Source organism: Atractosteus spatula, chromosome 2 (genome assembly GCF_055471065.1).
Source record: "Atractosteus spatula isolate fAtrSpa1 chromosome 2, fAtrSpa1.hap1, whole genome shotgun sequence".
In the NCBI taxonomy this organism is placed as follows: Eukaryota; Metazoa; Chordata; class Actinopteri; order Semionotiformes; family Lepisosteidae; genus Atractosteus; species Atractosteus spatula.
Genome location: NC_142707.1, coordinates 63,239,835 through 63,260,933, shown reverse-complemented (window position 1 = coordinate 63,260,933; position 21,099 = coordinate 63,239,835). Strand labels below are relative to the sequence as shown.

General features: G+C 38.5%; 1 protein-coding gene across 1 annotated transcript in view; it reads right to left on the bottom strand.

Annotated features, from left to right (window-relative positions):
• Nucleotides 1-8,781: 8,781 nt before the first annotated feature.
• Nucleotides 8,782-21,099, bottom strand: part of arhgef10 (Rho guanine nucleotide exchange factor 10) — a 99,662-nt gene continuing 87,344 nt past the window's right edge. Inside the window, exons 28-29 of the mRNA XM_088908182.1 lie at nt 13,493-13,615; nt 8,782-11,256 (exon numbers count right to left, since the gene is read on the bottom strand). Of these exons, the coding sequence (XP_088764308.1) occupies nt 10,754-11,256; nt 13,493-13,615 (626 nt within the window). The 3' untranslated portion in view covers nt 8,782-10,753. The remainder of the gene's footprint in view (nt 11,257-13,492; nt 13,616-21,099) is intronic.

Sequence of the window (21,099 nt, the reverse complement as noted above, 5' to 3'; positions counted from 1 at the left end):
GTCTGTTTAAACTGGGACACTTCATAAAATTCTGAACAGCCCCTTAGTATTGCACCATATGAGCTCAAAAGTAAATTTTGCATTGGCCTGATTGTGTTTTTCCATCTACTGTAGTATCAAATTAAGAATGCAGGATTCCAATCTTCTATTTCTTAAGTCCATGAGAAAAAAAGAGGTCATACGGCCCAAACATCATTGTGGAGACTGACTGTCTCAAAACTAAAGTTTTTTGCCATTCTTTCAAGTCAAAGGCTGTTGACCCAGGCACCTCTCTCAATAATAAACTCATTTTCAGACATGTTGCTTGTTGGGAGTAACGCAGGGACCAGAATAGTGCACAATAATCTAAATTAAGTTTTGCTAATGTATTGTGTGTTTTTAACATCACTTCCCCTGATTGTTAAACACAAAACCTAGTCACATGAAGAAGTAATCAAATTCAATATGAATTTCCTTCGAGGAAAAGCGACACTGTTTGGAAATGTTGATGTGTTTTTTCTAATTACAGTAGATTGCACGCACAATCCATTCTCTGTGAAACAAACAATTTAATACTAAATTCTTGCTGACTGTCACGTGGGGTGGTTTTAAACAAACATGCATCATGTTTTTTTTTTGCAAAGAAATGAGAGGTGATAAATATGCAGCTATTTAGTAATTCTGTCCCTCACCCAGGGTCTCTCAACTCTAGTCCAGGGGTTCTGGAATCTAAAAGGCTTTCTGTGTCTCACATTACCCTGTACCACATGTGATACAGAGTTAAATTCCTTCGCTATGATCTTAAGTTGTTGGTGAATTAATAAGAGCTTCAAAACATATTGATTTCTGGACGTGAGGTCTGGAACTGAGAGTACCTTCCACAGCCCTTCTCAAGACAGGCCCAGCATTTCAAGGTTTCCAGAACAGCTCATTTTTACCATGAGTGTGGTACAGCTATATTCTGAGAAGCGGAAGAGTATAATTACTCAAATCATTTATGCTGTCTTTTTTGTTGGTTAAATGGTTTGTCCCCTTTCCTTTATGTACTGTAAGATTCCTACTAAAATTGAGAAGATTACAAGGATAAAACATCTGGGTTTAAGATGGGAAAGTTAGCATTTCTTCCTATCTCTGAAGAAAAAAAAAACATTAGCACTACATTAACCTCACCCAGTCTAAAGTTTGGCAGCAGCTTTAATTCCCTGCCTCTAAAACAAAGCATCTGTAAACTTGTTTAATTGTCTGGTTGAGCAGGCTGCCAAAGGGCTGATCCAGTTACCATGGACACAACTAAATCCTGCAATAGGCATGATAAGAAATGAACTGTTGTATACTTATTCAGTACAAAAGGCAGTTTAAAGAGTTAAAAAATGCCAGGAAAGCCAAAAATAAAAATGAAACCATGCTTTTGTAACAACAGGAGCTAAAGCTGATGATGGGATATTATTAGTTCAAAAACTTCAAAGTATGCTTGTCATGGGTGTGTCTGTTCTACATTAAATCTAAGATAAAACTTGCTGAACCAAGAGCTTGAGGATTTTACAGTATTTGAAACTAGCCGGTTTCATTGGTTTGAAAGCCTGCTTTCTCCTTGTTTGGTCTGGTACCATTAAAGGATGGTACCAGACCAAAGTGCACTCTGAAAAATAGTACCTTGGGCTTCAGATGACCTACCAAGGAGATTCTCAAACCTTCTGGTGTTGGTATTGTCTGAGAAGCATGTTTCTAATTGATAGAAACTGTAAATATCTGGCTCTGGCCTGGAGTCATTGACCTGGTCTCCTGACCTGGCTAGGGAGAATTTTGAACAAACACCTGCTGTTGCACATGATACAGTATACAGATGCAGCCTGTTTCAATTCAAAACAAGCGGGTTATACTGCGTTAAAACGCGGTGCGCTTGTCGTGGAATAACATGGGTTACCGTATAATTCCGTATAATCCCACATAATACCGCAAGTAAGATAATAGTATCCGGAATTACCGCCAGGTGGAGCTAATAAAGCTCAACCTCTCATGTACAGCGTTTGAGCTATTGCCATCAAAGTCTTTACCGAACGTATTACTAATAGTATTAATAATGAATGACCTTGGACAAACTGTAAACTCAAAACTTAACACATTCTTGGTCCACATTCTTTGTAACCGTCTTTGTGAACGAAAATACTTTATTTTTTCATTGACCGTCTTTGTAAACGAAAATACTTTATTTTTAATTGACAAAAAGTAACACCACAGCATTTCGTTGATCCAATCACGCATTTGTTTCCAATCATGCTAAGTAATTCTTGAGAATCTCCGATTCACCATGCCTTTCACATGCTCATAAAAGATATTAATTTAGGAACATAAACATATTACTGTATGTAAACTGTACTGTATATGACTGGTCTTGGTATTTTTAAAAACCTGTGAAAACCTCTGTAAAACTGTTACAATTTAGGGCACCGTAAGAAATAAACCTTGTGTGTGTCTCCTTCAGTGTTCTCTGGAAGTGGCCATTCTCGTTACAATTAAACTCATCTCAAACCTACACTGGACTGTGCTGTGACTCCTTGCATCCCTACAAAGTCTCCAGAAGGCCTGCCATACATTCAGGGGCAAAACATACTTAAACAACTGTCCAAAACTCCCTTTGACAATGCTTTTCTTTCAGCATTTTTGCATCGTGGTTTTTGCATAATGGCAGATCCTGTTTGGCCAGAGGTTGAGACTTAAACTGTGTAGTTTTGTGACAGCCTTAACCAGTAAATATTGGGGAAGAAATAAAGATTTATTCCATGCTGAAAAGAGAAGAGAAGAAACACGTTTCGGCTGTGGAGCCTTCTTCCACCTTCTTCAGACACCTGAAGAAGGCTCCACAGCCGAAACATAGTGTTTCTTTTATGTAGGTCTCATTTAGGTCTCTACAAAGAAAGAAATCTGCTCACTTCAACAGGTACTGATATTTTTACAAACATATGTGGAATGCACACTAATAATCTCCTTTGTTTCTAGAGCGTTTACACACTGCTCTCAGCACTCTGAGCCGAGTTCCTCAATCCTTATTCCTCTGCTTCTTACAGTATCCTGCATAATACCTACTTAGAGGCTACATAAGATGTTATAACAACATTCATAACACTTTACAGTGTGGCAGTGTGTCCAAACGTGGTAATGGGCACATGTATTTTCTGAATAACCTTAACTCTATTGAACTTTTGCCCTAGGTCTAAAAATAGATCCAAACCTAAAACATACATCTTTATATAGACTCTAAGCCTTTATTATGTAGGATATATAAAGACTATTTCAAAGTAAGTGTTAACAATATTATGACCTATTGTATATACAGTACAGTATAATATGGAGTTGGCTGTATTTATATTCAAACTTCAGCCAATTCCATAACAAGCCTTTCAGGACATAATCAGTGTGACAGACTGAAATTTCCATTGGGTCAATAAACCTTTAGGCCAAAACAGAACCAGTTTCCTCTGTCAGATGTCAGTTTTTATAAACCGATGAACTGGAATGAATTGTACATTCTTCTTTTATGTGATCATTTTCTTTTCGGGAGATCACCTATACAACAATACAACAACTATCCTATCTTGGAACAACTGCATATACAGTGTAACACTCAGGAATGTGATGAAAACATAGTGGTACATTGGAGTAAAACCATTAATAATAGGATTTTATGTTGTCTCATAAAGACACCAAAAAGTCAGTGAAATCATTTTCCATCTCATGTTTTGAATAATGTCATTCAGTGCGCTTTTCTAATTTGCGAAAAGAACTACACTTTTGTTTTCCATTACACAGTTGAAGAACCTTTTCGATTATCTGGCAGAAAATACTAACATTGTAATGTAAGTTCATTTGAAAAACTCTGTAATTGTTTTGCATATAACATGGCTTGGATAAAGACTTCTGGTATTATTAAGAATACGTTTGACAAATGGGAACTTTTAGTGTGATATATCACTCAACATCAGGCAGGATATACAGTCGTCTTGTTTGTAATTACAGCCACTTGGCTGCATAACAAGTGATGTGTTGATGAGAAAACTGAGTGCCTTGGTCTCGGTTAACTGATTTACTTAGCAGAGTGCGACCCATTCAAAGTCTCATAAGGTGTAAGATTTTACAATGCATACATTTTAATAGGACAGACATTTCAATTAAGATGAAAGACTATTGGGTGGCACCGAGACACTGTGGTTAGCATTGGTGCCGTGGGCTGAATTCCATACCTGGGCAGCTACAGTATCTGTGTGGAGTTTGTGTGTTCTCCCTGTGTTTGCCTGGGTTTCCTCCAGGTTCTCCAGTTTCCTCTCACAGTCCAAAGACATACTGGTGGGTTAATTGGCTTCTGTAAAACTGGCCCTGGTGCGAGATAGTCTGTGTGTTTGTGTCTGGCGTCCCATCCAGGGTATATCCTGCCTTGCGCCCCTGGCTTGATGGGATAGGCTTCGGCTCCACTGCAGTGCTGAACAGGACGAAGTGGATAGAAAATGAATGGATGCATTGGATTGGCCTCCACTGTACAGTACATGGTGTAGCCCCACTTTGCGCTGTGTGCTTTTGTGATGGTCTGGGCCACAGTGACCCTTACCAGGAACAAGCAGCTTTCTAATCATGCATGGATAGACATCTTAGACTAGATTATTCTTTATTGCCACATAACAATAGTTGGAGGTATTTGCTATCGGTACAGCAAAACCACAGATGAGACATACATACAACATATACAGTACAAATTTAAATAGGACAGAAGACAGACAAACATTGTCACAAACATATGTAAAATCTTAGTTTTATGCTGGTTATCTGTACTGTACTGTATGTGATGTAATTTTTATGTATCATACTATATACATTGTACCACTTTATATGTCATTTTTGATTTTGTAATTTGTAGTACTGTACATTAGCAGGAGTGTAAGACCGTACAATGTGGATAACACAGGAACAAGAACATTAATTAAGGTGCAATAGCTGGCTTTATTGTACTGAAAACCAAAGGGAAAGTGGTAAAGAACAGAGAAAGAATTGCATACTTTTATAGAAACATGGTTTACTTCCACAGCAATTCCAGGGGCATCTGTATCTGCTGTGGCAAACAAGATGTTAATACAGGCTCTTCAGCTTTCTGAGTCAGCATGTCGTGGGCAGCAGGATTTCAGCATGAAGAAGAAAATAGATACTGCAACAGCCTACTATTGCTGAAAGCCTCTTAAATCATGCTAAATATTTAAAACAGTAATCGCACTGTATGTTAAAACCATGAAGAATTTTTGCTTTAATGCTTGTTTAATTGTAATATTAAAAGTAATAATTACATTTAGCTTTCAAGGAAAACATTGACTTATCTGTGAAGTGTTAATAAGCCATAGGCTTGTGTAGAAATGTTTCATTCTGCAGTGAAAGCCTATGAAAGAAGTTAACAATGAAGGGCTATGGTCACATACAGTACAGTGTATGTCCATTCTCAAAAATCTGTTGTTGAGATGCATATACAAAAAAATGTAATTTTATTTAATATCAGCCCTGGTCAATTCCCTTATTCAGTGCACTGAGATGCAGTTTTCAGAGGTATTTTTCAGTGAATGTCAGGATTAGCGATCAATATGGCCACACATGACTATGTACAGTATCTCCTACCATTCCATTGCCCCTGCTACTGTCCTTTTGATGTCCTTTTGATTCAGAGCTTAAAAAACTGCATTCTACACAAGCACATACTGTATTTTTTTCCTCTTAGCAGGCTAGTGTGTCTCATCAGTGAAAAGTACAAAATTTATCATCACTTTGAATAACCACATATCCAATTTGGTCAATTCAGGGTCATAGTGGCCCAGAGCATATGCCAGGAACTTTTTCGGGCCAGGCAGGATACATGTTGAAAATGGCAGTCCATCTCAGGGGCAGGCACAGACACAGGTTTGCACACACTTACGACTAGAGCAAATTTGCTCAGAAGCCAGTTAACCCACCAGCATGTCTTTGGACGGTGGGAGGATACTGGAACACCTGTAACAAACCCACACAAATAGTGAAAATATACAAACTCCAAACAGATAGCGCCCCAGGAACTGAACCCAGGGCCCCAGCACTGCGAGACAGCAATGCTAGCTACTATGCCGCTCAAAGATCAAAATTCCACAGCACTTTATCCCAATTCATATTGACAGCAATACATGGTATGCTCCAGTTTCCTTACTCTAGACATACACAGTACCAGGAATCAATTATACAATTAGTCCTTTTCTGTTTAGGAATTTTTATTTGCACTATTAACGAAATTTACTAGTGGCCCACTAGATATTCCTGATAGCTAATTTTTTATTTCACAAAGGAATGATGCATACTGATCATACCTTATATACCAATTACCTGTTACTGTGTTTGTGTTCAGATTGTTCCTTGAAGTTTTTTAGAACCATGGTTTGCATGCCCCACCCCTTGGGAACAGCTTTCACCACGCCACCTGTCTGATCAACAAAAGCGCAACAGCACTCAACAGACGGTTGAAGAAGGCTAAGATATGTCCCCAGATCCTCACTAACTTTTACAGATGCACTACAGAAAGCACACTGACAGGTTGCATCACTGTGTGGTATGGCAACTGCAGTATTGCTGACCGCAAAGCCCTACAGCGGGTGGAGAAAACTGCCCAGTCTATCACTGGGGTTGCCCTCCCATCCATACAGGACATTTATGACAGACGGTGCTTGAGGAAAGCTCTAAGCATCATCAAAGACCCCACACACCCCAGCTACAGACTGTTTGACCCTCTACCATCTGGAAAACAGTACCAGAGCATTCGGGCCCGGACTACCAGACTCAGAGACAGTTTTTAACCCCGCACTATCAAACTGTTAAACTCCCAGCCTCTTTCACCTACGATCTGAACCTCACAGTGCTTTCTCTCTTTATCAAAACTCAAACACACATTGAAATCTACCTCTACCTCACATGTCAAGAAGCTCACTCCCCATGATTTTCTATCCTTTATTTCATTCTGTTGATGTATGTTTTTGCACATCTGATGTTGTTTTGCACACTGCCTGTTGTCTCTGTCTTTATTATACAATTGTATTGTTGTTTTTTTGTACTACTTATCGTCTGAGAGCTAGCTAAATAGCATTTCGTTATACCATATACCTGTGTATGAGTATAATGACAATAAACTTGAACCTGCCAATTCTTCTCAAAGGTGCAAAAAATGGACAAAATTGTCTTTTTGGTATTGTTACAGGCTGCGGTAGATGACAGAGGAGGCTTCTCTTAAGAATCTAGACAGAATGGGTAATACCTAACTTGTGTCAATATTTCCACTTCCAAGAGATTCAAGCCAAGTGATGTTTACTTTGTTAGGTATTACCCTGTTCTGTGCAGTTTCATAAGAAGTTTCTTAGTTGTGCTGTGTGTGAGACACACTGATCAAAATAATCTTCTGGCTTACCTTTTAGTTAATCAGGTTCTGGGAAAATGATAAAGAGTATCGAAAGTATAAGATAAAAGAGAAGGAACAGACCAGAAAAAAAGCAGACCACAAGAGAGAGAGGAGACAGGAGGAGGCAGAACTTGGACCGTGTGCCAAGCGAGAAGTCCTTGTTTGAGAAAAGACCAGATTGGGGTTAAATATTTGAATCTTGCTATTCTGTACCTTTTCACCTCTGGTTAGTGGGTGCATTTTAGAACAGGGAGACAGGCTCCCATTTATTTTGTGGAATTTGCATTAGAGAGAGATTTAATCATGGGCTGTATTCTGTTTAGTTTAGAAGGCAGCTTACAGTATCTCTTATTTTGGCCCCTGTCAGAATTATTTAAGAGTGAAATACTTGTTAGCCATCTGGGGGTTTTCCCTGGTGGTCTAGACGTAGGTCTCTGAAATACCTTGTCTGTAAACTTGTAATGTACTTTAGGAAACTTGTGTGTAGCATGGTTATGTTGTGTGTAGTGTTTGTATTGTAACTGTTAATACATATTTGTTTAATGAAGTGTACCTGAATTATTGCTCTTTTAACCAAAACTGTATAATTATACCAAGCACTCGGGTATATTCTTGGTGAAAACATTTACAAACCAGGGATTTTGCAACCCTCCATTGTAAGTGTATTGAGTGGCTGTGGCACTGCGTTCCTCCCAGAGCCCGAGCCGCTAACCTCACCTTTGATTTGGAAACAAAACTCACTGGTGGGGCATCCATCCTTGGCCCTCGTAAGAGTGTGGGCTAATATGGCTGACGTGTATTGGTGAAATAGTGAAAGGCTTGTAAATGACCTGGAAATTGACAGGTATTTTTAATGACAAGAGCAGAAAGCCTTAAATGATGGTTTTTAATAAAACATGACTACAAGGATGCATTGATTAACCATCCTAGAAAAGCAATGCTGGAGAATATCACCTTTATAAAGCATGTGCATACTGCTAGAATAGGTCTGATTTCAGAGTCTGAGGCACTGGGCCAAATTCCCAAGGCTATATATTTTGGCACTGACCTTGAGTGTTCATCAGATTGAAACTAACACTAGCCTGTTTGTGAAGACAACCCATCAATCAGCAAAACTGCCACAGGATTATGACCCATCAAGAAAAGAATGTTGACAAAATGTTATCTGAAAATCTATCCCAGTCTGGTGTGCAGGGCATTTTACTTTGTGAGTGGTATTTTTAGTTGCGTTACTAAAGAGGTTCTTATTGGAAAATAAAACTTCCTTCTATTGTCACAAGCATTTGGAAGCATGGCTGCAATGTACTTCAAACAAAAGTAATTATGTCAGAAGAATGAAAATGGATCAGAGACAGTCATTTATGATCCCATATATTTTATTGACACTGTAAGTTTATTGGGTGTTACTGGAGTAAAAAGATGCGCACTGTAGAAGTGGTTTTTTAAATGAAAAAGCAATACTCATTTCAGTAACAGGAGATAAGCACACACGAAGTTCGGTATTTCATTTTCATTACAGCTTCAGATAATGCAACTTCCCTTTTTTAGAATATGCTAAAATTCTGGTGACATTCTTAAGACAGCCAGAGGGACAAATCATGTGTCTCCAGAATACAAGAATATCCACAATCTTCATTTTGAAACCTGTGACATCTAAATTTGAGTTTGGATCTTTTAGGACTTTCAGATGCAATCACATCTGTAATAATCTTTTAAATTGTTTTTACTTTATACATGCTTAAATGATACCTTATGCCAGGTATCATTATGAAACCAGTTCCTTCTCAACTATTATTTGTTCTGTTTCTAAAGTGCATTTTAAAATTATTACATGATAATGAATCATATCTTATGTACGTCACAGTAGCACATTATATACCTTAAGAATTAGTTTCAACTGTGTGTTTTCCGTTCTCTTTTCAATATACAAAATATTAGATAACATTTAGGGAAGAACAGTAACTTTAAAAGAAACCAGAGGTTATTGGTTAAACATAGTCCCAAAGCTTGCGGTCGAATATAATCAGATAAGATGACATTCAATCAATAAAATAAATTGAAGAAACTGTTGCCTTATATTGCTATATTTTGCAAAAATAAAATAATTGTTCTTCTGTAGGTTTGTGAAAGAAAAACACTTGGTTATTACCAAGCACCATTTCAGCAAGATCTATGAAGATCATTGTTTGGCTATCAAGCAAATTGTTTATTAGGCAGTGTCTGGGGTGAGGAAGCTCACTATTGTAGACTTTAAGAAAACACACTAAACCCCCTGGCCAGCCAGGGTGCGTCATCACTGACATGAGTAATACAGGGAATTAACAGAAAACGTACTGTGGCCACCTGCATGAAAAAAGTGTTTCTGAGTAATTCGTCACATGTGACATACTAAGTAACTCCACTTACATTTGCTGTTAAACATATCCTAATATAAATTCAGCCTTTCTTAAACTGAGTATTTTTAGACTACTCCAGCTAAAAATCAGCATCCTATATGGTAAAATAAATGTATCTATCAAGACAAGCCTATTTCTCCAATTTTGAATTGAAAGCTGAAATTTGTTGTTTGTCGATGTTTTAGACTGGCTAAAATACTAGCCCCAAACCAAACCCCTCCTGAAGTCCATGCTTAAACATCTCAGGAGATTATCAAGCTAAAGACTTATTCAAGGTCTTTAAAGAGTTATTTCAGAACAATTGCTGGGATGAGCTGAGGTGCTATTACAAATAAAAGCACCTATTACAAATAAAAGCAAATAAAAAGTGTAGCAGACACTGTAATTCAGAAAGGCTGATGTACAGCTGTACATTTTCTGAAAAGCAGAAAAAAATATTCAAAATTTTAAGTTACATTCAAGGTGTTTCATTTGAAGGTTTTCACCTTTAAAAACATAGTGGCAACACCATTCAGAAAATAACCGTCCCCCCAAAAATGTTACCTTTAGATGCCTGGATGACCAGAACTCAGAACTGCTCACTATTATTTCAGACGTTGGGAGCAATAAATATTAAAAGGGACTTCAATTTCACAACATTGTTCAAAAATATTACATGATTTGCTGCTTTTCTCTGCATGCTGAAAATCTGTGGGCTTAGCAACAATGGACTCAAAATAGCAGGGATCCGTGGATTTCTGAGTCATCGAGCAAAACGGACTTCAAGTACCTCACGAACAACACGGCCTCCACAAATATCCGTTCCATTGTTCGGCTAGATCATGCTAACGAGGCTGTGGAATACAGACGTGATGATTAGTGCTACGCCTGAGTGTGAGATGAGGCAGCAGAGACGAAGCTGCACTCGCTGCTGGGAGTCGCTGTTTGAGGGACCTCAGACGTTAAGCAGCGGGATCTGCCACACCATGATGGTGGAGACGGTCTCTTCCTGACGCGGCACCTTCGTCTTCTTGTTCACTCTCCTGTGGCCCGGCCCTCCGGACACGACGAGCACTGAGCTCACCGCAGCCTTCTGGGCCTTCTTGCCCCGGTGCGTGAAGCTGGGGTCGTGCAGGAGGTCGTAGAGAGCGCCGTCTTCGGGGCCGTGCTCCAGCGAGCCGTGGGAGAGCGCGAGGGACCCCGAGGAGGAGGAGAGCGAGCCCTGCTGAGCGATGGACCTGCTGGAGTCTCCCAGCCACAGCCCTTTGTCTTGCGCACTGGCCAGGGACGAGGACGATCCCAGCGGGTTAGCCGCCGCCTTTTCTCCGTCTTTCCCTTCCATGGGGCAAGGCAGGCTGCCCACGGAACTGCTCCTCTGCGCTGCCCCTGTGATGGCTTCGGCCATGGTGAGGAATCTCACAGGCCCGCAGTGGGCGTGGAACGACACCATACCGCGCCCTGGCACATGAAATGGAAAGATGAAGAAAGAAGGAAAAAACTGAAAAACTCTCACTGGAGCACTTGAACCACGGGCTGAACTTCAGAATAACAATTTTAACCCCGCTTACATCTAAGAAAGCTGTTTTTATAACAAGGATAACAGTATATTAGGATTCCGTGTGCTATTATTATTGTAACCTGATAAATTAACTCTGTTTAATTACCTCAGATAATATCTATTATTAAAATGTCAGCTGATATCAAAGTGGTCAGCTGGGTCTGGCCTACACAGGTCTCATAGGGTGCGAATCTAAGCTGCTCCTTAGCTCCGTTCAATTACAGAAATTTGGAATTTATTTAATTTCTAATCTAAGCAAGAATTACTTTCCTGATCATTACGGGACTGAATGTAGATTGCAGACAAGCTGACCTTCAGATCCTAATGACATATCAAAGTGCATTAATAATAACACAGTGCCAAGAGTGTACATACAGTACTGTGTTTCACTGAAAGCTAAAAGTAAAGTATTCATATGTTTTGTTGCGTTTTGTATTGGCCCACTCTGCTTCTACTGACTTGTAGAATAATTTGACACAACAGAAATGTGGCTGCTATCCTATCTAGTCCTTCCCACCAGAATACGTAAGCACATTATACTGTAAGATCTGTAAGTAGTACTGTAAGTATAAGATCATCTTTATTAATGGCTGCCTGACATTTATTGTAACATTCAACAGAATCCTGGCGGACAGAACCTGAAAGATACACTGGTAAGTGTTATACTTGCTCGGAGGAAAATCAGTTCACTAATTATCTTTCTTACTTGGCACAAAATATAATTGCAGCCTGATTGTCTCTTGATAATATGAAGTAGGACAGGTCTTAAATGCCTTTGATTAGTACCTATTTTAAGAAAACTTAAAATATGCATTTTCATCATGTGGCATTAAGAAATGAGTATTTCAGGAGGTGATGAGCACAACCAAAATGTTGCTCAATTCTTTACTCGAAAGAAAGGCGCGGGTTTCTATACAGCTGGAGGAAGGGGAGCTACAGATGAAAGAATAAGCTCTTAGCAACCACAGACACCTAAAATAAACAAACCAAACCAGGGCTCAATGCCAAGACTGAGTTACAGCCTTAACCACAAGCTGCATTGAGGAATATAAATAACAGCTCAACTTCACTGGGATTTGCAATGAAATAGCGTTTGCAGGAACACTAGAGGCATGTCTCTCAAGCATCCGCCTGCGTCAGTGAGCAGCTTCTTGATGAAACCAAGGAGAGATACGATTGCTGCATCAATGGACATGGGTATCTGAATGGGACTTTAAAGATGTATAATTCACGTTCTTCCTGGATATTCATGATCCAACAAGGAGTGACAGCCGCGTCCGCTGGTGTAGTTCACTGTAAACTCACTTGGTGTTTCCCTCATCTGAGGTTTATGACTCATTAAGTTAGCTTTTCGCAACAGTGTTCCATCACTTGAATGTAATTAGAATTTAAATGTATTTGTCATCTGTCACATGCAATATCACTTTTAACCACTTTTTATAACCTTTATTTCTTTATTCATCTGAATTATTTTTGCCATGAAAGTATTTTGTCATGTAAGATTTAATAAATGGAGAATATATGTGTCAGAAGCTTCAAAAACCACCCAAGTTCTTTATTTCTATTTTCACAACACTGCTCAATTTGCACAGATATGTCATTACCCACTGTACTGTAGCTCTAAAGACTGGATTATTTTTTAAGTGTAAGTATCAGGTGGCCAATTAATGATCTGGCAATCGCTGATTTGAGCTGTGGTGGCACAGGCACAGATCTTCAGTTTACAGTCAATTTTATTTTTCTCGTCACAGTAGCACATTATATACCTGAAGCTGAAAATGGTTAAAGATCTGGCTTGCCGCTTGGTAAGAATGAGTAACAGGCCACTCAACTGCCCTTGAAGGCTCCATACTGTAGCCTGCTTGAATAAAATTTAGTGCTTGAATATGGGGTCAGGTATTGTTTTGTTTTGCAGTACTACAGTATATTACATACACCCTGATTGGCTGGATGCAACTGTAAGTCATTTTGTATAAAAGCAATGGTACAGTAAACGTATCCGGATGAGATGAGCATTTTATGTGCAAGGTTTACAGTGAAGATCTGCATTTAGAAAAGTAAAATTCCAATGGCAAAGGAAAAATAAAAATGGAATATAAAAAAAAACAACCACCTTGACGGGAATGAGATCCTCACCTGTGACTTTGGGAATGCCTTGTAGTCGAGGGACAGGCAGAGCCACCAGGACTCCCAGGTTTGTCCCCACCATCAGCAGGCCATGACAGACCAGGAGACTGCTCACCGACACTCTCTGGTGACCTGGAACACAGTGCAGTCTGACACAGCGCCATTTCACCAGGGGACATTCAAGTTATCACTATGGATTTGCGATGAACAGATAATGGCTTTTAAGAGACAGCTTATGCACACTGTACTTGAGTTATTTGTAAATTTAAACAGTCAACAAACTTAAAACCTTACTCGTAAGAACATAAGAGAGGTTACCATTGAGGGGAGGCCGGATAGAAGTTAATTGATCTAAGGATCTCATGCAGCTCTTTCTTAAAATATTACTAGGGTACCGACTTCAACATCATGGCTGGGCAGCTTTTTCATACTCCCAAAACTCTTGGAGTAAGAAGAAGTTCTGTTCTTAGTTTTAATTGCACAAGATCTTAGTAATAGCTTCTTACTGCTGCAAATACATCATGGGATTTAAAAATTTGCTGCTGCCTCCAAAGATCAAATCTTAAATATGGAGGTCAGAAATCATACTGCCAACACTGTTTAATACACATTCTTGTATTGAAGGTTTCGCAGGTTAAGAAAAATTCTGTGATGGAATGTAACAATCATAAATGTATTTTGGGGGTGTTCACTGTCTCTTTAAGGCATCACCATGGCAATAGTTTAATACAAATAGTTTCTCGGCAATCCAGAAACATGTGAATAAAGAATGTACCGTATTGTATAAAAAGACAAAAACAACAAAAAGGGTTTGTGCAATTACTGTATGTATGACATACTAAAAGTCCTCCATAACCAATAGTTATAAGGTAGCAAAAGTACATAAAACTCTGTAAGAGAAGCAGAAAGGGACAAGGAGAGGCTCATCTCACACTGCAAAGTATAAAGAAGACGTATAATAGGTAAGAACAGTGCTGGTCACAAAACAGAATTTTTCTAAATACAAATGAAAAAAAGAAGAAATTTATATTAATTAAAATAAGAATGAAAAATATTGTATTTGTCTATAACTAAGGAGCGAACACCCTGGTGCTGGAGATCAGGGGAAATCTATCAGGGGAGATCCTCAATTTCTATTCTGGGAGCAGGACTTCATCTAAATGGCAGCTCATCCTTTAACATATTAGCATGTCACCACACTGACGTAGTGCTCTGGATTTTCTGCTCTATCAACATTATTTCCAGCTGCTATGCTAATTTTCCTTAGAGTTTGCCAACCAGGTTTCCAACCAGACCCTACAGTTATAAGCTTGTAAGACCAGACAAGTTAAGGCTTAGAAATTAGGTTGGGCTGAATTCTTTATTCTTCTTTTAGTATTACCAGCATTGTGGCAGAAGAGACCAAATATACGGAGACAAAACACTTGTTGCAAAATTTTCATTCTTGCTGCTGTGTGGCCACGTTGGTCAACATTTTAATTACAAGGGGGCAGTCTATTTCTGCTAAGATGACTCTAAGTATACTTTGCCCACTGGAAGTGCGGGATTTGCCTCTGTGGTAATATTCTCATCTGTTGCCAAGGAAATAAACAATACAAATCAAAGCTTAAAATACTGTTTAAATAATCCAGCCAGAGGAAACAGGTTCTGAACAAGTATAGTCACTTACACAGGTTGTGGACTCGAAAAGGTCATCAACAAAAACACTAATATAGAGTTTCTTAATAGGGTGTTGAGCCACCACTGGCACCCAGTATGGGTTGTACACACCATGGCATAGAATCTAGCAGTGTTTGGAATTATGCAGTAGGGATGTGGCATCATTCATCCCCATGAAAGTCAATTAACTCATGCCTGGTTGAAGGAACTGGAAACTGCCCCATAAACGCTCGTTTGGGTTCAGATTTGGAGACCGAGAAGGGCATACCATTTGCGTAGCATCAGTGTCATGCTCATCAAACCTTTGGTTGATCACACATTCTCCGAGGAGAAAAGCACTGTCATCCTGGAAGACACCTCTCCCAGCAGGAAAGAAATGCTGCACGTCGTCACAGAGTGAAGGATGATTAATCTGACCACACATATTTCTCCAGCGCTTAGCAATCCAATGCACATTCCCAGCGCACACCAGAATTTGCAAACACGCACTGCCAGGTGTGATGAATGGTTTGTGAACTGCAACCTACAGTATCCCTGTGGAGTTCTCAGTGAATCATTTCTAATGTACAGTAACTGGTTGCTCAAGCCCTAGGTTGAGATTTACAATAAATTAATTGCCTGTTTTACCATGCACTAAAAAGTATAAAATGTATACAAATAAGTATAGTGCCAGTACTGTCATGATATAGTGTCACATTATCACTGTAGAGCAAATATTCATTGCAGTGCATACATTATTCTGGTTTCAGAACTGAAAGGAAATCAACTAGTGATGTCTGCGATTGCCACATTGCTGAACTACAAGAAATGACAACTGTAGAAAAGACCTGTGGCAATAATGATCTCCAACTTTGTTAGATATGGAACAATACTGTCGACAATGATGTGTTTCATGTTGAGAACAATGTCAGCATGCCTGTAATTGAGTATATTCTGAAAACAAATGAAACCTACTACAGTATATCTGGTATCTTATGAAAGAAACAGAAAAGTGGAAGGCACTATGTTACCACTGTGTACAGGTAAGTTCTGTTAACCACTATAAATATTACCTACTACTGCTAAGCAATTGAGCAAATTATTCAAATTATGACCAGAAACATGTTTTGAAATGAATACTTTCTCAATTGCTGAGTTCAGTTTTGAGCAAATACCTTAGTTATAAGAAACAGACCCCACTGGTCATAAAATACTTCCCAGAAAAAATATGTTTTTATTTACAAGGCAGACTTCAAATTGACATAAAGGCACAGATGTGACCCAACCATCAGCGGGAAAAATGGCTTCTGTCTCACTTGAGGGAGGGAGTTTTTGGTTGCAGTTCGTTGCCTGACTTATACAATACAGAGTGGCTGCTGGTCTATTCTGGCCACTTCTAAGATTATCTTGCTGGAAAGAAGCCACAGCTTCTGTCACTGATTCCACCATGCTGTGGTAGTGTGGGAATGGTTTACTTCACATCTTTGATTCTGTGGGATTCTCCTTCAAACCCTTTCCTCTGCTCTCAATCTAAGAGAGGACTTAGGAGGTGGAAAGTCTATGATTACAAGCCCTGTGAGGAAGTAGTATTTCTTCAGTCCATATATGAGGCTTGTAATGTCATAATGGCACAATAAAACCTAGGCTAAATCCATTCTGCCAGATGATTCTCTCCACAATGCACAGCCAGAGAGAATATTCACTGCGAAATGGATTAAAACATTTGACCATAAGGAAAGATATTGAATAATTCTAAATGTGTGCATGTATTTGAATGTTCTGTTATCTTCATTGTAACGGTTATGATAAATAATTCTTAAGTATACATTTCTTTAAACTGAAAGCATATTCAACCGGCAAATTAATGTTACTGAAATGTCCTCATCATTTAAAACCTTTCATTTGCATCTAATTTTAATACTTTTAAACCATAATTCTATTATCAGTCTTACAACCTTTTCCAAGATCTGGAACTCTGTGATGTAACAATTAAAAAAAAAGAGCAAAAGCCTAATTTAGTTGAAGGCTTAACCATGGAATACCCCTATTCCATGATTTACAGCAAGCGTTTTGATATGATATAATAATAAAATGTGAAATGAAAACTTTAAACACAAGAAATATTTGGTAAGATTTTGGTGTTTGTGTCAATTGTTTTGAGAATTCTGCCAATAGTTTCAAAAATCGTATTCTAGAAAAAAAAAAATAACGAGCACATTACAGAACAAGGAATACGTTATTTAAAGAGTTCTTAAAACCCGCTTTAAGCAAATTATAGGTTAATTTTTGCTGAACTTCACAGGGTTTATTCAAATAAATAAAAAAATCTTGAAGTGTTTGTTTTATTGAATGCAGATGTCCTTTTGGCATCATGGCCTTTTCCTGCTGAATATGAATAATAATGTCCTAAGGATATCTCCACACGTCTAACTTTCTACAGAAAGCAGAGTTTGTCTATGGACACCTGCAATCCCACGAAGTGGTGCCAAAAATCAAAATTTCAGTATGCCATCAGGATTATTCAATAAAGAGGTTGATCTCTGACAGACTGACACTTTCCTTTTACTCAACAAATGAAAAAAAACACTGAAAAATGAAACCACTCAATGAAAAAAACAGCAAACTGCTGGTATTACCAAAGGACTAAGAAGCAGATGTGAGGAGGAATTTGATATTAGCAGATATATAGGTTAACATTAGCTGACCTATTTTTAACTACAATAAGAGAAAACTTATTTTGAAATTCTCCTTACTGACACCGGTATGTTTATGTATTTTCTCCCTCTTTTAGGTAGGGAGACAGCAAGTCTCCCTACAAAAATGCAGTGGCAAGCTGGAAACCATAAATACCACTGACCTATACCATAAAGGCAACAATTTTCACTAAAAGCTTCCCAGCAGTGCTTAAAATGATAATACAGCTGGACTAAATTCCCATCCAGGGACACACGACAGAGCCCCTAATTTGCAGTCTCAGTGTTGATGTTTAGATCTGAAACAATTCAGATAGTTATTTGAATGGAATATCCACAATAGAGGTTAACTAGGTCAGCTATCTCAGTTCATCTGCAGGGTTTGCTAATCATTGCTGATCCCTTTGTACTGTCCCTTTGCTAGGTGACCTTTTATTAGTGTGAAAATGAACACAAGGCAGCCAGTCTGGGACAGACTGTTGCAAAATGCTCCATCAGTGCTCTGGCAAACCTCCTATCAGGGAGAAAGCACAGTATTGTCATATGACCGGAGCTCTGTGTAAACACAGGTTGTTTGCATCTGTGAGTTTCTGTCTTTACTTTATATTTAATAACTGTATGACAATGAAAACCAGCCTATTACCACAAGGTTTAACCTCAAGGTTTCTATATCTTATTATTGTAAGGGATGGTACTGCTGGAACAACTTCAGTTTTGTTCCTTAAAAAAGGAGTATGGCAAATGTTAAAACCACACGCATGTTTTGCATGGATGGCCAAAACATCCACAGATCACACAGATCCTACAGATATTCCATTAAAAAATCATCATCACATCAAGTTATTACTTGGTATACATACTGTATATACAAACATGAATAATTTAAATCAATGCCCCCCTGAATTACAGTAAACCCCTAAACCTTAGGTGCTGAGTATATTGTTTACAATGCACTTGTTTGTCCCATTAGAACACACATGGAGGGGTATTTAGGTCACTGCAGACAAAGCTGCCAGTTTAGACCCTTATCTCCCTAAAGACAACAGTGTGTGTGTGTCCCCTTGGACACAGTGTAATAGGCAACTAGTATAAAGGAAGAGTTTTTCCCATGGTATTAATAGAATTTTAGTTAGTGTGATCCAAGCATCTTACTTTTAACCAACCTCATTTCACTTAAAGAAAAAAAAAGATAAATCCATGTAAAAAATTCAAGGATTATTGTATACATTAAAATTGTCATTCTTACATGTGTAAAGACATTAATTTCTTCTGATGAATATCTGCAGTAAAACGTAAAATCAATTAAGTATATAGTAAATGAGTAGTTTTGTCCTGAAAAACCCACAGATGTGTTCAGTAAGATGGAGGAGACAGACAATGTCAATGCATGTGGGCCCTTCAGCCTTAACAACTCTAGAAACCAGGGCCAGTAGGAAGATCACAGGATTATGTCCAGGAAGAATAAAGAATAAGGAGGAAGACATGCAACCAAAGAGTTAAAGGTGAGATTCTCTACTGACTTTGTTTATTACAACATGTAAATGCTAATGATGTTAGGTTCATTAAGTGTGAAATTTATTTACAATACAGAATCACCATAAACGTAAAAAATGTAAAAAGATAATAAAATAGAAAAACAAGACAAATGTGACAAACAATAAAATGTAGGAATAATTCCCAGCAGCCATTTCATCCTGCAACTCAAAACTGGCAGTCCACTGAAGCTCAGCAGGTGTGAGCCTTGCAGTACCTGGATGGGAGATCTCCTGGGAAAAACTAAGGTTGCTGCTGGAAGAGGTGTTAGTGGGGCCAGCAGGGGTGCTCTCACCCTGTCGTCCATGTGGGTCCTAATGTCCCAGTATAGTGACGGGGACACTATACTGTAAACAGGCGCCGTCCTTCGGATGAGACGTAAAACTGAGGTCCTGACTCTCTGTGGCCATTAAAAATCCCATGGCATTTCTCGAAAAGAGTAGGGGTGTAACCCCGGCATCCTGGCCAAATTTCCCATTGGTCTTTCCCAATCATGGCCTCCTAATGATCCCCATCTTGAATTGGGTACATTACTCTGCTCTCCTCCCACTGTGGTGGAGGGGAGTCCCCATTACCTGTAAAGCGCTTTGAGTGGAGTGTCCAGAAAAGTGCTATATAAGTGTAAGCAATTATTATTATTATAAGTATAATTTCCTTCAGATCTTAGAAGGTAAATATGAGATATCACTATATCCAAACCAGTCTTAATGGATAATGATAGGATGCAGCATTCACTTTCAACAAATGACATGGACAATAGTGCATAACTTGAACTGTAAGTTTACTTCAAGGCATTAACAGTATTTCTAAGGGGAAATAAACTCACATGAGATAATTGTTGAAAAGAAGAACTATAAAAGACTGAAAGGAAGGAAGCTTATTTACTAAGGTTTTCATCCTGCTGACAAAAGCCCAACAGAAAGACAAGGTCAACATGTGTTCATAGATATAAATCTAACTGAACAGTGCCTTCATCTTCCCTGCGGTTAAAATTACACAAGGGAAATGAGTCCAAACAAATATTGCTAAACTTATTATACCTCTCTGCAGGCATCTTGAGCTTTTCAGTTTAACAAACAATGGACAGTGCTTCAGTACTGTCTGTCATGGTAAAAGATTTGCCCCTTGGTAACATCTGTATATATTTACATTCTGTAGTAATAGATCACAATGAAAGGACATTCAATTATTTTATTTTTCCTGTCACAGCATTACGCAACCTTACTCCAACCCTGGGTACATCTGTTGTTATGTTACTGCAGGAAAAAAAAACTGCTACAGTAACTTGTGAGTGTTACATCACTCTCTGCTCTTAAAAACGAGCTTCTAAAACAGGCTCCTAGCTGCTCACTCTCTCACAAACTTCTCTGTAAAAAGAGCAGGTGATTAAGTGGATTAAGAACGTAAGGGGTTTATGATTACAGATTCAAGGCATTAGTAAACTTAAGTGCAGTTTGAAAATTCCAGATACAAAACAATATTCTGAAACTCATCTCTCTGTGTTGCAGTTCTTTTCATTATTTTTCATGTCCCATGTTTTTTTTGGCAAAATAAACTGTCTATCCAGGAAAATGTGACATACAGTAGTGTATTACATGTATTTATTTCTTCACAGAAGTACTAAATCTGAGATGAAAACATTTCACTCATGCAATGTTGAAAAAAATGAATCTTTTACTATTTATTTCTCTGGTTGCCACACATCACTGATAATGCATTAGTAAAAGGTTCACTTTATGCCTTTTACTTTGG